Source organism: Taudactylus pleione, unplaced genomic scaffold (assembly GCF_031769625.1).
Source record: "Taudactylus pleione unplaced genomic scaffold, aTauple2 ptg000092l, whole genome shotgun sequence".
Lineage (NCBI taxonomy): Eukaryota > Metazoa > Chordata > Amphibia > Anura > Myobatrachidae > Taudactylus > Taudactylus pleione.
The window spans coordinates 10,606,668-10,623,144 of record NW_028284494.1 but is presented as its reverse complement, the minus strand read 5'-3'; the positions used below and the strand labels follow the sequence as shown (position 1 = coordinate 10,623,144).

At 40.4% G+C, this 16,477-nt stretch overlaps 1 protein-coding gene across 1 annotated transcript in view; it reads left to right on the top strand.

Moving 5' to 3' along the window:
* ITGA2 (integrin subunit alpha 2) overlaps positions 1–15,634 on the top strand; it is a 185,031-nt gene extending 169,397 nt beyond the window's left edge. Inside the window, exons 28-30 of the mRNA XM_088469430.1 lie at positions 3,232–3,321; positions 5,441–5,557; positions 8,951–15,634. Of these exons, the coding sequence (XP_088325556.1) occupies positions 3,232–3,321; positions 5,441–5,557; positions 8,951–9,028 (285 nt within the window). The 3' untranslated portion in view covers positions 9,029–15,634. The remainder of the gene's footprint in view (positions 1–3,231; positions 3,322–5,440; positions 5,558–8,950) is intronic.
* Positions 15,635–16,477: the final 843 nt, after the last annotated feature.

Sequence of the window (16,477 nt, the reverse complement as noted above, 5' to 3'; positions counted from 1 at the left end):
GTGCCCCCATATAATGCCCCTGTAGTAGTGCCCCCATATAATGCCCCTGTAGTAGTGCCCCATATTATGTCCCTGTAGTAGTGCCCCCATATAATGCTCCTGTAGTAGTGCCCCCATATAATGTCCCTGTAGTAGTGCTCCCGTATAATGCCCCTGTAGTAGTGCCCCATATAATGTCCCTGTAGTAGTGCCCCCATATAATGCCCCTGTAGTAGTGCCCCCATATAATGCCCCTGTAGTAGTGCCCCATATAATGCCCCTGTAGTAGTGCCCCCATATAATGTCCCTGTAGTAGTGCTCCCGTATAATGCCCCTGTAGTGCCACTTGTACAAAAGAAAACAAAAAAAATACTTACCTTAATCCCCGCTCCTGCATCCGCCGCTGTCCTGTCCGCCCGGCTGCGCCTCGGAACTACGGGAGAGTCGTCTCTCCCATAGTGCGCATGGAGAGAGGTGGAAGCTGTAGTTCAGAAGAGAACTCGGTGCTGCACGGAAGGAGCCGGGCGCCCGCTGGTAATAACAGCGGGCGACCGGCTTAGAGCCTCCCTGCGGCACAAGCGGGCATGCATATGAATCATTTTGTATTATAGAATGATTCATATGCATGCCCGGCAGTCCGTCCATTACCCCCAGGAATTTCATTTTTACCCTATGTGGGGTAATTTACCCCTGTTCCCTGACCACTGGTGTAGGCAAAGAGGGTAAATCCTGCTGCAGTTCAGGGGCTCCCTTTAGATGGATAATGCTCCCAGCTTCTCCGCAGAACAACACTGCTCGGTCACCAACGGTGATTCATCATGGATCGCAATTGCAACAGCGTACGCAGATCGGCCGATGGTGCATACTGTACATGTGTATGCTCTGCAGTGTGCGTGCCCCAGCCAATATTGCAATCGCACTGTGATCACATACACAGGTACAAAGCCATCGCAGAATGAGTGACAGGACGTCAGCGTTTGGGGGTGGTGATGGTGGAGTGGTAGGAGAAACGCAGGCACCCGGCATCCCGATCGAAGGGATGCCGGGCGCCGCGGGGTGGGAGGGTTAGGTTTAGGGCTCCCGGGGGGGACTTAGGGTTAGGCACCCCTCCGGGAGGATAAGTTTAGGCTAGGGGGAGGGAGGGTTAGGGTTAGGCACCCCCGGGGGGAGGTTAGGGTTAGGCACTCTCCCCGGGGGACTTAGGTTTAGGCAGCAGGGAAGGGGGGGGTTAGGTTTAGGCACTTAGAGGGGGGATTAGGGTTAGGCACTTGGGGGGGAGGTTAGGGTTAGGCACCCCTAAGGGAGAGTTAGGGTTAGGGGCCGTAGGTTAGGTTAGTTAATACTTACCTAAGGACGATAGGGATTTCCAGCGCTGTCGGCCTGCTGTTGCCAGGATCTGTTCCAGTGTCGGGCTGCTGCTGCCGGGTATTCCACACCGATTCCGAATAAACACCATTTTATTGTTGCATGCAGCAGCAGGTGAATTTATGGTTACCCCTCACAAATAGGGACAAATGCAACTGCCCCACAAAAAAAATCAGGACGGTCACATGTCATCACCATCAGATAGGAGACAGGCAGATCTGAGTTCAGACAAGGCACTTCTGTAGGCACTTAGGGGTAAATTTACTAAGATGGGAGTTCTATTTAAGAAGTTATGTTGCCCATAGCAACCGCTAGATAAATGAGAAGTAGAATCTGATTGGTTGCTATGGGCAACATCACTTCTTAAATAGAACTCCCATCTTAGTAAATTTACCCCTTACTGTACACCAACATGCAAAACAAGATTTAGTTTTGTGGAGGTATAATTATTTTTTTTCTTCTTTGCAGGACCTGATTTGTTGTCCTATACTTTTTGTGGCATGTATTCCTGCTAGCTGCACTTCTTTGCCAATTTGCATTCAAAGGCAATGTACAATAATAAATGGTCAAACACACAAAAGTGACAAGTAATAAAGTCCCCTCACTGCTATGAATAGATTAAGCTAAATGAAGCAATATACTTACGATAAAAGCTTACATGACAATAGAGCAGTCCTATAGTGGCAGCAGGTTGGGCTTTAAAGTGAAGATCCAGTTGGATTTCTCAGTGGCACAACGGTCATTGCTCACTAACAGTGTGATAGGACGTGTAGATATTTGCTGGCACATTACAGAAAGTGGACAGTATAGAATCCACGTCTACTTCGTAAAAAAATATTGGCATTTTCACTCCAATAAATTGCAAAGTTTTCCAAACATTAACATATGAGGAGGCGAGTACAGTATGAAGAATGGAATAAATATATTGGAAGTAGATCTGCCACGAGTTTAATGGAAAATATTAACTTGTGGTTTTGTACAAAATAATTGCTACTGTGTTTTACTGTCTTGAGAATTCTTTTACACTACGGGAAGCAAATCATCGGGACTGAAACAGACAGGTGCAGATAATTGTAGGCTCTAGAATGGCTGGTAGTTAGGAGGACGAGAAAAGCAGACTATGGGCTTTACTTACTAAAATATATATATATATATATATATATATATATATACCAGCGCTAGCTGCAAAGCAAATATATCACAGTTAATAACTGGCAATAATTAGAATAAAAATATATATACTATATAAAAAAAATATATGAAGATACAGGACAGTTATTTCACATATCAAGTGATACCATTTTTTATTTGTAATAAATTGCTAATATTAATGATAATAATAATAACCATAAATTCATAAAGTGCACAATTCAAGAATGAAAAAAATAGTTAATAAAAAGTAATAAATAGTAAAAACTGCCACTTGTTAGACTCCCCGATCTCTTAGGTTTAGGACTTCCTCTGTATAGTGAAAATATTAGCAGCAAAGGTTACCATATGCATGTAGAAATTCCCCAAACGTCTGTAAGCACACACTCCAGGTGTATGTGTGCTCTAGGGGGTAATCAATATGGGGTCTACTTACTAAGCCTGGGATGGAGACAAAGTGGACGGAGATAAAGTAACAGCCAATCGGTGTTTGAAAAATGACAGAAGCTGATTGGCTGGTACTTTATCTTTCTCAAAGGCTTAGTACGTAGACCCCTGAAATTCAATAATTATAGAGTATAAAAAAAACAATATACACAACACACACACAATAACCAAGTACCTGCAGATGGGCCTGCAGATGGGCTGGAATAAGCCAGCCAGCACATGTGGATACTTACTAGCATCTCAGCTGTTTCCATCTAATAATGTATGTTTTATCTTCTTCTTTGCTTCCAGTCATCTTTCCAGGCAGTGGATTTAATAACAAGCGCAACACTTGAAACAACTAACCCTGAAATATTTATAGTCAGCAACAACAAGATAGTGGTAAGTATCACTAAAGAGATAACGATTGAACATAATTGCTGTCAATACCAAGGGGTCTAGTTACTAAGGGGAGAAAAGGGGGAAAAACGCTAAAGGCAGAGAAAATCCCTGTACGTAGCGCTTCTCAGTATGTACTAAAGGGATATTCCCTGCCAGCGCTAAGTGCAGGCTACAATATCACACTGCACCTGGGGCACTTAGCGCTGCCATAAACACCTATGGCAGCGCTAAGTGTCCCAGGTATTACTAAGGGGAGATGTCACTTACCATCTGCTGACTTCTCCAGCGCTGATATCGCCTCCTGTAGCTGCCGGTATCTGATTCTCCTCACTGGAGAAGCAGGACTTGAGCTGTGTCAGGTTGGCCGTTTGTAAATAAAGTTGAAAAAAAAAAAAAGTCACTGCTGCTGCTGCCGGCCGGTGATGGTAACACAGGGCTGTAGGGGAAGGGGGTCTCAGCTGTTACCGCCGGGGGGTGACTTAACGTTCACCCTCCTCGGCTGGTCTATTTTTAGTAACTGCTGCGTTAGCCAGCTCCTGCTTCTCAGCGGTAGTAGGCGAAGCAGGAGAGGCATTAACGCAGAGTCTTAGTAAATAGACCCCCAAGGGTCATATCTATCACAATCCGCATTTTTAATGCAAACATGATAAATATTTTTAGAGTAAATTCGCATTGTGTAAATTAATATTTTCCTGCAAATTTGCAATATGTTCTTGCTGGGAAACGATAAGAGCCTGTCCTGGCGAAGAGGTGGAAGTGATTCGGGTTTGCAGTGCACACTGCGCATGGGCGGCTGTCGGGCAGGCGCATGTGTGGGTGAGGGGACAAGGGGAAGGATCCCTCACCGAAAATTGCAAGATACAGTAGCCCATAGGCTACTGCAGCTAAAACTATTAGCTTCCAGGTCCAAGCTATGGGATTCTTGGTAAATCCGACTGCATAGCAGCTCCCCCAGCTTTGCTGTCAGAAATGAGGGCTTTGCGGCAGATATTGAAGATATCTTCTGCGGTTTCTCCATGGTAAAGGGTATTTTCGAAGGATATCCCACAAATATTAATTGATAAATAGGCCCCTGAATCTTGGTAATTGCAGAACTACAGATGTGTCCTTATCTAACTGGACATTTGCGGGGCTTTGCCTGATATGCTACAGGAAAAAATCTCGTCATAAGGTGTCACATCTCGTGATAACGTGTCACATAGAGTTCTATAGCATGCTAGCTTGTGACACCTTATAATGAGTTGTGATATATTATCATAAGATGATTTTATTTTCATTAGCATATCACCCAAAGCCGCTGTGTATATATTACAGGTGTAACTAGTGTGTAATGCTGTTATCTGTGAAAATCACTGTCCTTTGGGTATATTCTACCTCCCGAAATTCCGAGGCACAACACAAACTCCCCAGTGCAGAAGCCACACGCTGATCTGTCCAACACACTAACTTTGGTATTTGGTTGTAAATCTGCTCTAAAGCCCCATCCCTTTCATATAACGATAAACGGGACTTTTATTGCAACTGCCTGCAATGAAAATCTTGAAGAAATAGGTGTTACAAATGGCAGTCGCCGGAATTAAACACTGAAAAATCAGCCTCCATATATAACCAAACTATACAGACATCTCATGTGATTGATTTACTCGCGTTCAGTATTCGGGTTACCGGCATGTTTAAAGTTATACCACCTGCATGGTTAAAATGCTCTAAGTAGCAATACACCTGTGTCAGGATCCCTACGCCGGCATTGTCATGTCGACCTCCGTACTTATGGTGGACATAGTGAGTGTTGACCTCCCGACGGCATCCCTGTATTGTACCCCAGCACTGTACACATAGCAACCTATGTCTCACAAACAAGGATCATTGTATAATTGTACTGTATAGTGATATTTGCTGACTAAGGGGTAAGTTTACTAAAGTGACAGTTTTTAGAAGTGGAGATGTTGCCCATAGCAACTACTCAGATTCTACTTAACATTTAACTAGCACCTTCTAGAAGATAATAGCTAGAATCTGATTGGTTGCTATGGGCAACATCTCCACTTCTAAAAACTCTCACATTAGTAAATTTACCACTAAATATCCTTTACATCTCCATTCCTCTCTTGTTGTCTAGGTGCCGCTCACCCTACTAAAGCCTGATGAGAAATCTGAGGTCCCCATTGGGGTGGTGATTGGAAGCGCTATCGCTGGGATTCTCCTTCTCGCCGCTCTGGTGGCTGCTTTGTGGAAGGTACATAAAAATGTTTATTCATTCTACATTGTTATGGTTCAGGGTAACTCCATTTATATTGTTGATCATAGACATATATATTCCTGTGCAGTTTCTATCAGGATAGAGAAGTGGGAGAATACCAGGTACACAATAAGTTAGAAAGACGTCATGATTAAGGGGTCTATTTACTAAGCAGTGTTAGGAGACAGAGTGAAAAGTGATAAGGTGCCAGCCAATCAGCTCCTAACTGCCATCTCACAGGCTGTGTTTGAAAAATGACAGTTGGGAGCTGATTGGCTGGCACCATATCACTTTTCACTCTGTCTCCTAACACTGCTTAGTAAATAGACCCCTAAGGATCATTTAACATCCCTCCTCTTTCTAAAGCTACTACTTGTTCATGCGTTTAGATTTTTTAGATCATTTACAAGAAATTGTAGCCAATCAGCTCAGGGGAATGGTCACAGCAGGTGATGAGTGCGCTGATTATATACACTGGTGTGATTATATTAGTAAAGACCGGACTGCCTGTAACTGTGGAAGTGACAATCATGTGAGAGGTGGAATGGGGCAGAAGGAAGCCACAGACTGAAGAGCAGATGTACTAAAATCTGGAAAGTGATAAATTGGAGAGTGATAAGCTACCAACCAATCAGCTCCTGTCATTTTTTAAACACAGCCTGTAACATGACAGTTAGGATCTAAGTGGTGTCCCCCAGCAGCACAGAGCATATCAGGATATGACTGATGTGTTAGCGAGGACAGGGCTGCATGTGACAGGTTCAGCAGGAAGCCACAGAGTAACTAGTTGGAATGGAAACCTGGTAATGTATGGGAGCAAACAACAGTCATCTCTTTGCTCCTAAATGCTGGAAAAGTTGGTTAAATCAGTCTAAAAGGCCATTTTCATCTGTTTTCCGGCATTTACAAGCAAGCGGCCAATTGTTGTTTGATCCCATACATTTCCAGATTTTCATTCTGGTTGGAATGATAATTGTTAGAATGGTTGCCAGCGAGAGAGCTCTATAGGGGTAGGAGCAGATTCCCCTCTAGCAAAATCCCTTTACATTCTTTGCAGTACATGGACATCCACAAAATAGCTGCTTATTCATTGCAACCAGATTAATTAAAATGTAAAGTGTCTTTATGGTTAAGTAGACATAATATTAGTAACATTTATCATGAAGTCAATATATACTGTGCAAAAAATCTGAGATATAATGAGTGCTTTGTTTCTGGCAGTACTTAGGAGCACTCAGTTTCTGGCAGTACTTAGGAGCGCTCAGTTTCCGGCAGTACTTAGGAGCACTCAGTTTCTGGTAGTACTTAGGAGCGCTCAGTTTCCGGCAGTACTTAGGAGCACTCAGTTTCTGGTAGTACTTAGGAGCACTCAGTTTCTGGTAGTACTTAGGAGCACTCAGTTTCTGGTAGTACTTAGGAGCGCTCAGTTTCTGGTAGTACTTAGGAGCGCTCAGTTTTTGGTAGTACTTAGCGGCACTCAGTTTCTGGTAGTACTTAGGAGCGCTCAGTTGCCGGCAGTACTTAGCGGCACTCAGTTTCCGGTAGTACTTAGGAGCACTCAGTTTCTGGTAGTACTTAGGAGCACTCAGTTTCTGGTAGTACTTAGGAGCACTCAGTTTCTGGTAGTACTTAGGAGCGCTCAGTTTCTGGTAGTACTTAGGAGCGCTCAGTTTTTGGTAGTACTTAGCGGCACTCAGTTTCTGGTAGTACTTAGGAGCGCTCAGTTTTTGGTAGTACTTAGCGGCACTCAGTTTCCGGTAGTACTTAGGAGCACTCAGTTTCTGGTAGTACTTAGGAGCACTCAGTTTCTGGCAGTACTTAGGAGCACTCAGTTTTTGGTAGTACTTAGGAGCGCTCAGTTTCTGGTAGTACTTAGGAGCGCTCAGTTTCTGGTAGTACTTAGGAGCACTCAGTTTCTGGTAGTACTTAGGAGCACTCAGTTTTTGGTAGTACATAGCGGCGCTCAGTTTCCGGTAGTACTTAGGAGCACTCAGTTTCTGGCAGTACTTAGGAGCACTCAGTTTCTGGTAGTACTTAGGAGCACTCAGTTTCTGGTAGTACTTAGGAGCACTCAGTTTTTGGTAGTACTTAGGAGCACTCAGTTTCTGGTAGTACTTAGGAGCGCTCAGTTTTTGGTAGTACTTAGCGGCACTCAGTTTCTGGTAGTACTTAGGAGCGCTCAGTTTTTGGTAGTACTTAGCGGCACTCAGTTTCCGGTAGTACTTAGGAGCACTCAGTTTCCGGTAGTACTTAGGAGCACTCAGTTTCCGGTAGTACTTAGGAGCACTCAGTTTCTGGTAGTACTTAGGAGCACTCAGTTTCTGGTAGTACTTAGGAGCACTCAGTTTCTGGTAGTACTTAGGAGCACTCAGTTTCTGGTAGTACTTAGGAGCACTCAGTTTCTGGTAGTACTTAGGAGCACTCAGTTTCTGGTAGTACTTAGGAGCACTCAGTTTCTGGTAGTACTTAGGAGCACTCAGTTTCTGGTAGTACTTAGGAGCACTCAGTTTCCGGTAGTACTTAGGAGCACTCAGTTTCTGGCAGTACTTAGGAGCACTCAGTTTCTGGTAGTACTTAGGAGCACTCAGTTTTTGGTAGTACTTAGGAGCACTCAGTTTCTGGTAGTACTTAGGAGCACTCAGTTTCTGGTAGTACTTAGGAGCACTCAGTTTCTGGTAGTACTTAGGAGCACTCAGTTTCCGGTAGTACTTAGGAGCACTCAGTTTCTGGTAGTACTTAGGAGCACTCAGTTTCTGGTAGTACTTAGGAGCACTCAGTTTTTGGTAGTACTTAGGAGCACTCAGTTTCTGGTAGTACTTAGGAGCGCTCAGTTTCTGGTAGTACTTAGGAGCGCTCAGTTTCCGGCAGTACTTAGGAGCGCTCAGTTTCCGGTAGTACTTAGGAGCACTCAGTTTCTGGTAGTACTTAGCGGTTTTTGGTCTATGAAATTAGTAAAATAAAGCTACAGCCGGCAATTACCCATTTGGAGATGTTTCCCAATAATTACCACGGGGGTTGCTTGTCTCCCTTTCCGATGTTTCCAAATTGATTTATCTGATGACATTTCCTGCCCAAAATGTAAACTTCCCAATGCTGACATGGCACATTGTTTCTGGGACTGCCCGGTTATAAAAACAAAAATTCTGGTACTAGGTCTGACAGTTCACCAAGGAGCATGTTATATCATATTTAGGATGGACTGGATAGAGACATCTTTGCATAAGGAGACTCATGATGATAGAACTTGTCTTACTTGGGAAATCTATATTGCCATTCTCTCTGCACTGGTGAACAGATCTGGTAATGTTTTCTTAAAACACAATGTGGCTCTCCGTACCATGCAAATATATTACTTCCCTACAAATTCATTTTCTTATTTTTTATTTCCAGCTTGGATTTTTCAAAAGAAAATATCAAAAACTTCAGAAAAATGAAGATGAAATTGCAGAGACAACTCAATTAAACTAAAGCTGGACTGATGTGTCATATAGTTTTTTTGCTTTTATTATTTTTTTATTTCTTTTTTACAATTTTCTAGGGGGTTGAAAATGTATTATATTATCAAACTGCAGAGCAGTTGTGGAATACTTTTTTATTTTTTTGTAATTTGTGTTACTTCGCTAGCTGGTCTGGGGGACTTGTAAGACTTACAAATTTATAGCAGAGTTGTATTTTTTTGCATATACAGTACAGTTGTAAATTTTGTTTTAATCTTTTTCACTTACAATATTGGTTAATTTGATTCATTTTGTTTACATGAGTATATTTACTACAGGTAATAGCAATACATTTCCATTACTAATAAGTTTAGGGAGTCATAATCAATGCAGAATATATAGTATCACAATTGCAAAAATAGTTTTAAATAATAATAAAGAAATAAAAATGATTAGTAGAATAAATACTGAATAACTTTAAAAACCCAAAGTTATATGCAATCCCAAAAACGGATTGCCCTCTGACATTCACAAAGTTTAGCCATTCTCCGGACTACCTGTGAATGCTCATTGTCACTACAGTGTCTGCGGCAACAGTGCACAATTGGCTGTGTCAACTTAAACCAGAAGGACAGGAACAAGAAGGTTCCAGAGATATAACCTACACTGTACATTGATCCTGCTCCTGCTGACCTGGTCTTTTTCCAGACAAGCAGCGGGTTGTGTACTGCACAGGCATGCAAAGGACGTTGATAGACTCATTTGACCTTGTGAATACCAGTCCCTAAATTAGTAAACTTTTTGTTTGGGGTTAAACTTCTGACATTCCAAAATATTATACATTAAATGCCCACAGGCAGCCCATATCCTGCTAAGAGCACAATGGGGTCAAAAAGAAGCCATTTTTAACAATATAAACTTTAATTCGTTAGTATTATAAATTTATTCCAAACTTTATAAATTGAATTGTGAATAGATTCTATTTTTTTAGATGGCACACTGGATGTAAATAAGTTGTATAGTAATCATATTTTAATTTTGGAATGACACCTATATAACCAGAAAATCCGGTTATGTTCTAAGCGACAGCATGTATATTAAAATGTAGTAGCGATTAATAGGGTGTGAGAAATGTAAAGTGTTTTATCACCAGTTTATGGTTATTACTGCACTATAAGGCTTATTAGATTACAATTCAACACTCCGAAGGTACGATGACTGCTTTTAACCCTAAAGGGCCTATGTACTAAGCCATGGAGAGAAATAAAGTGGATAGAGATAAATGACCAACCAGTCAGCTCCTAACTGTCATTTTTAAAAACGGGTTGGGCACGAGATGCGCTCGGGATCCTGGCGGTCAGAATCCTGACACCAGCATCCTAACAGGGTTAGGATGCTGACACCCATTGGTAAGTATCCTAACCCTACTTCTAAACCTAACCCTCCCTCCCCGCAGCTTAATCCTAACGCTCCCTCACAGTGTAAACCTAACATCCTCCACCCCCGTAGCCTAAACTTAAATCTCCCCCCTAGTGCCTAACCTTAATCTTCCCCCTAATGCCGAACCCTAACCTCACTACTTACCGCTGGGATGCTGGCGCCGGAATTCTGACTCGTGGCGTCCCGATGGCCGGAATTTAAAATAACATCCCCCTGTAACATGGCAATCAGGAGCTGATTGATTGATACTTTATCTTCAACCACTTTATCTCTCTCCAAGGCTTAGTGGAAATATACCTCTAAATAAATCAGATGCCAAAGCAACAGGAAATATAGTTTGATTGTCTATAGTGGTTTCTGATATTTCTGTATATTTTCCTTTTGGACCCTAGGCATAGCCATAAATCCAGGTCCACCTTGTCTACTTTTTCACCACTTAAGTGAATGTGGTTTTCTAAGTCATCCAAAGAGCACTGCCTTCACACCACAGTGGTTCCACTATATTCTACAATGTGAAACCCTTCTACATCCGGTGAGATGTGAATAGCATACACTATGGACACTGTGTAAATTAAATACAAGTAATTGGTGGTTTTAGGCCCTAACAGTGAACTTCACGGTAATCAATGATAACCAGTGGGAGTCTATGGCCTGGTGCGTTGCAGCATGCATGTGCAACATATACACAATGTTTGTAAACATGTTAGTTATACCATTGCACACATCCCGTGAGTGAGGGAGACAGCAGACTAAAACAAATTAGACTGGTGGCCTTTGTTGCAAACTGAGGGTCTGATTCATTACGGATCGTAACTGCAACAGTGTACGGAGATCAGCCGATGGTACGTACTGCGTGTGTGTGAGTTAACATTGCGATGGCACTGCGATCACTTATGCAGATACAAAGCCATCGCAGATGGAGGGACGGGACATCAGCATTTGGGGGTGGTGATGGAGGATGGTTGGAGAAACGCAGGCGTGCCTGTCCGTTTGAATGCCTTTTCCTGGGCATGCATAAATTAGCCACTGCGATGGCATACGGAGCTTGAGTACTCACTGCATGCAACGACAGCTGCAATTTCTGAGTAAGGTCAGACCTGCTGTAATTCTGCATGAGGGTCCGATGTTACAGATGTATACGCAGGATTGCGAGGTCTTACGGATGTGCAAAAGCGGTAGTGGGCGTTTCTATGCCGGATGAGCCGTTGCAAACTTTAGCATATTTTCTCAGCAGATCTGCGTGCGTAATCGCAGCTGAGATCACAATAGCGCTCCGTAATGAATCGGGCCCTGAATGTCCAAGAACAAGTAAATTAGTCACATTAATATTTTCATTGTTACATTTTTTCCCCAGGAAACTGGTTATTGGATTCCCTTCATAGCAATTGGGCACATTTGTGGCCAATTCTAAAAAAGCACCAATCACCTACACACAATTGAGGCAGCCATTTTATATGCTGAACCAATATCCATCAGAATGCAGCCTATCAAGTCACCAGACACCTAAACCTACCCTTCCCTCTCATAGCTTAAACCACCCCCTAGTGCCTAACACTAACCTCCACTCTTGTAGCCTAACCCCTTCCCCTAGTGCCTAACCTTCTTGATAGTGCCTAACCCAAACCCTCCCCTCCTGTATCCTAACCCTCCACTGCCGGTCTGTGCAGAATGTTAAAATTTCAGATGTTGACATTGTGAACATGTTGACATTTTGCACGTCAACATTTTAACAATGTCGACATAAATGTTGACATTGCGAATACATCCCCCCTGCTAATGTCTATTGGACAGTTATCATGAAATCCCTTAGTGACATCACAAATTTTTATTGACTTGATAGGCTTCATTGTCAGATACTGTATATTGGCCAAGCTTATGGCACGGTATCAGCTGTGACCCTTCTATATCATTACAAAAAAAAGTCTTGAATTTTTGGTTTTAACTATAGGAAATTTTAAGGCAACAAACTAAATGTTTCCCATGATTTCTAAATACATTGTACCGTATATCATTATTTCCTAGGAAACAGACTTACTCTCCTGTCTATGTGTAGGGAAAATAGGACATATGATGCATAATCTCCTATTTGAATAGCTTTGTACCATACAGAATATAATTGTAATATTTTCTAAGTAAAGATTCACATAATACGTATGGAAGAAACCACAAACAACATTGACCAATTTTAAGAGCTTGCACTACAGTCAACAGCACCAGTGCACTGTAAAACATTTGTATAGTAGTAGTAGACAAACAGGGGTATTCAATATGGGTGCGATAACATCGTTAATATCGGAGGTATGACATCATTATCGCAGGTTTTACTTTTTACACCGTATTCAATTTCAAAGACTTATCGCAGTTTTGAAAAGTCTTTGATAAAAAACAGGGATAACTTTTCACCATTGAATAGGTGTCGAAAAAAAGTGCAGAATTGGGGTTTAGGGGTGCAGGCTTAAAAAAAATAGCCTGCACCCCTGGGAATGACATTTAAAAAAGAACTGTGTCAAAAAAAGTAAAAAAAAAAAAATAGGGACACCCCAAAAAATGAATTTAAAAATTGCGATGAAAAAAAAAAAATGGGAAAAAATTGTGTAACAATAGACAAATAGGTTCAGGGCTATTCTGCAAGTATGCGGCAGGTGTTTTGAAGAATAGAATTATAGCGGCAGGTGCACAAATACAGAATTTTTAAAAACTTACTTTAGGGACATCAAAATATGCTAGTACCCATTTTCATGTACCCCAAATTTGATGGGACCACTTAAAAAAACGAAAAAAATAACCTAAGTGCTCTTCTGCATCACTTCTTCAATGTCAGGAAAAAAACACCTGCTGCGGCTATTTAAATTCCCGACTTTCAATTAAAGGCTAAAACGGGGGTACCCATAGTGTTCCCCCTTGTTTTTACAACTTTAGGGGGGTCTTACAATTATTTTAAGGAAAAATTCGTAACTTTACGCAAATCCAACTTCGGAGTTTCCCGTTTTCGTTAATTTTATATTGAATACGGGGATAAGCGGGAGCGCGCACCAGACTTTAACGCAGGAAAAAACTCCGATATAAAACGTTAACTTTGACAGTGAAGTTAACGTTTCATATTGAATACCCCTCAAAGTGTAACTTTTAGGTTGCACTAAATTGAGTACAGCTTCTTCACATAGGTTGAAACATCATTCAGATTGCAAAATGAAGGGAACCTGTTAACTAGTAATGACAAAGGGATATTGTGAAAAGAATGGTTTTTACTTGATCCAATTTAAAAGAAAGCTATAGTCATTAATCAAAGAGCTCCACAATCATATGAAGTCAAAATTTTGCAACCTGGGGGCTTTTAAAGTTCTACTTATCAACAATGCTAAAATCAATAGCAAGATAGATATATATATATACACATATATATATATATATATATATACACACACACACACGTTGAGTCTCCCATATCCAAATATTCCGAAATATTAATTTTGGAATAATTTTGGCATGACTGAGATAATGAAACCTTTGATTTTTGATGGTTCAGTGTACACAATCTTTGTCTAAGGCACAAATTGTTAAAAATATTGCATAAAATTACCTTCAGGCTCTGTATGTAAAGTGTATATGAAACATAAATAAATTTCATTTCTGTACGCAAACTTTGCTTGAGCCACAAAATGATTAAAAATATTATATAAAATTACCTGCAGTCTGTGTGTATATTGGGGTCCAATTCCCAAGATATTTCATTATGACATGCAAATATTCCAAAATACGGAATATTCCGTTATCCAAAATACCCCTGGTCCCAAGCATTTTGGATATGGAAGACTCAACCTGTGTAATTATGCATTATATATATATATACATACATACATATATACACACACACATATATATATACACAGTGTTCATGTTTTAAGTACTAGACAGAACTGGGGAAGGGCCTGTGTTCAGCAAATGTTTTTAATGTTTACTTTTAATTGTATTTAGATTGAATATCTACTTAAGGACAAAGTACAAATCCACATAAATATACTACTATTGGCAGAATGTAGAAGTCTCATTGTACTGAGAACAGAATATATATAACACTGTAAATATGTAGGGGTATGTACCCGTTTACTAACATCATTCCAATTCTATGTGAGAATCACTATATTGAATAGAAATAATAATTTAAGTAGTCAGTGATTAAATATTAGTTAATTGATTTCCCAGAATAAAAAAAATAGACTACATAGAAAACACAAACGTTATCTGCAGTTTACATTTATCCTATAGATTCTTGAAGTGGTTCTGGCACCAAATCTTCTTTTTATATATTGTGTATTGCATTTGTTTTACATTGTACATTTATGTATTATTCAGTGGAAACATTTTATAAATAACATTTTTAAATATGATCATGTTTTATTGTAGTTGGTTAAATTAAACTGAGGTTTACATTTTAACAGTTACATTATGTCATTTTTGCTTTGTTTTTCTGTTGTATTTTACTAGTATAAGAACATTTGTTCCATTTATTCTTAACATCAACTGTAATATAATATATTAACAGGACAGGTGTTATGAAGCTTACTTAAAATGGGAATGTCCTTCAAGTTTAGCAGCCCTCTTTACATTACGAGTACAGTAGTTGAACGTGCTCATTAGTACTCAGAAGCCCCTTAAGCACACACTAGTAAGAATTTATTATAAGAAAGGTGTTGGTACAGATAATAATGTAAATATAATGTTAAACAGTTCTGTCGCTGCTTCAGGTGTAGGTAGACAACAAATTCACAAAGTGCTGTCCACACTGAAAGATGAGCTCTAGAAGGTGCACACATCCTCAAAAAGTAGTCAATAAAAGGATCCAAATGTCTGGGTCAAGATAAAGGCAGGAGACAGACAGGAAGAGCCATTGACCAGATAGAGGTAAGGTCAGGTAGCAGTCAAGACGATAAAGTAAAAAATACTAGAAAAAGTGTCTGTAAATGGTGCACTATATGATTAAAACAACATTTAATAGTCAATTAATAAAATTGAAAATTTTGGACACATTTATAAGAACAAACGGTGAAATATTTGTTAAAAGATAATAAAAAAATAAAATAAAAATATTTTTGTGTATTGAAAGAAGGAAAGGTGGGAATAAAATATTGGTCAGCAGCACGTAAATTTGTGTCTTCTCTTTTTTTTTTTTATATTATATATGCCGAGTTCATGATAGAATAGTTAAACCAGATTCAAGTACACTCTAACCACTGCGAGGATATAATTTTTTTTCTACTACTGGGACTAATTCAAATTCTAATTGGTAAAGCAAATATATTGAACTTGCTTTATCAATGGTATTACTGAGAACATTTTTCATGAATTGTGCAGTCATAAATACTCCACTTGTTTGTCTGCAAAATGGCATTTATAAGAGTTTATTCACAAATATTGGGACTATTTCGTCCATGTAGTATGTTTTTTTCATGGATTCCCATACTGTAAATGATACAGATCAGGACTATATTGATCATTATTATTATTTACAATATCTTTATAAATTAGGCAGTCATAAATCTATACTAATATTATATTGTCTGTTTGTTCCAAGTTGGCACAAAAACTACTGAACCAATTTTCATGAAAACTGCATCATTGTGTAGCGGAAACTCCTAGAAGTAACCTGCACTTTGTCTCATCTCGATCTGTCAAGTTAAAGCGGAGCAAAAAAAAAATAAAATGTATTGACATCATCCAATGCAGGAGATCGGTGTGGCACCATGCGCGTGGCTGGTGAGGAGTGGGGGAGAGGTGCTTTGGGCCTGCATTCATACGAATAGGATAGGCTACATAGCAATCTGTGCACAGGGCACACAGTAACAATGGTGTGAGTGGTGGGTGAATAGTATGGGCTACATAGCAGTCTGTACACAGGGCACACAGTGACATTGGTGTGAGTGGTGGGTGAATAGGATAGGCTACATAGCCGTCTGTGCACAGGGCACACAGTGACATTGGTGTGAGTGGTGGGTGAATAGGATAGGCTACATAGCAGTCTGTGCACATGGCACACAGTGAC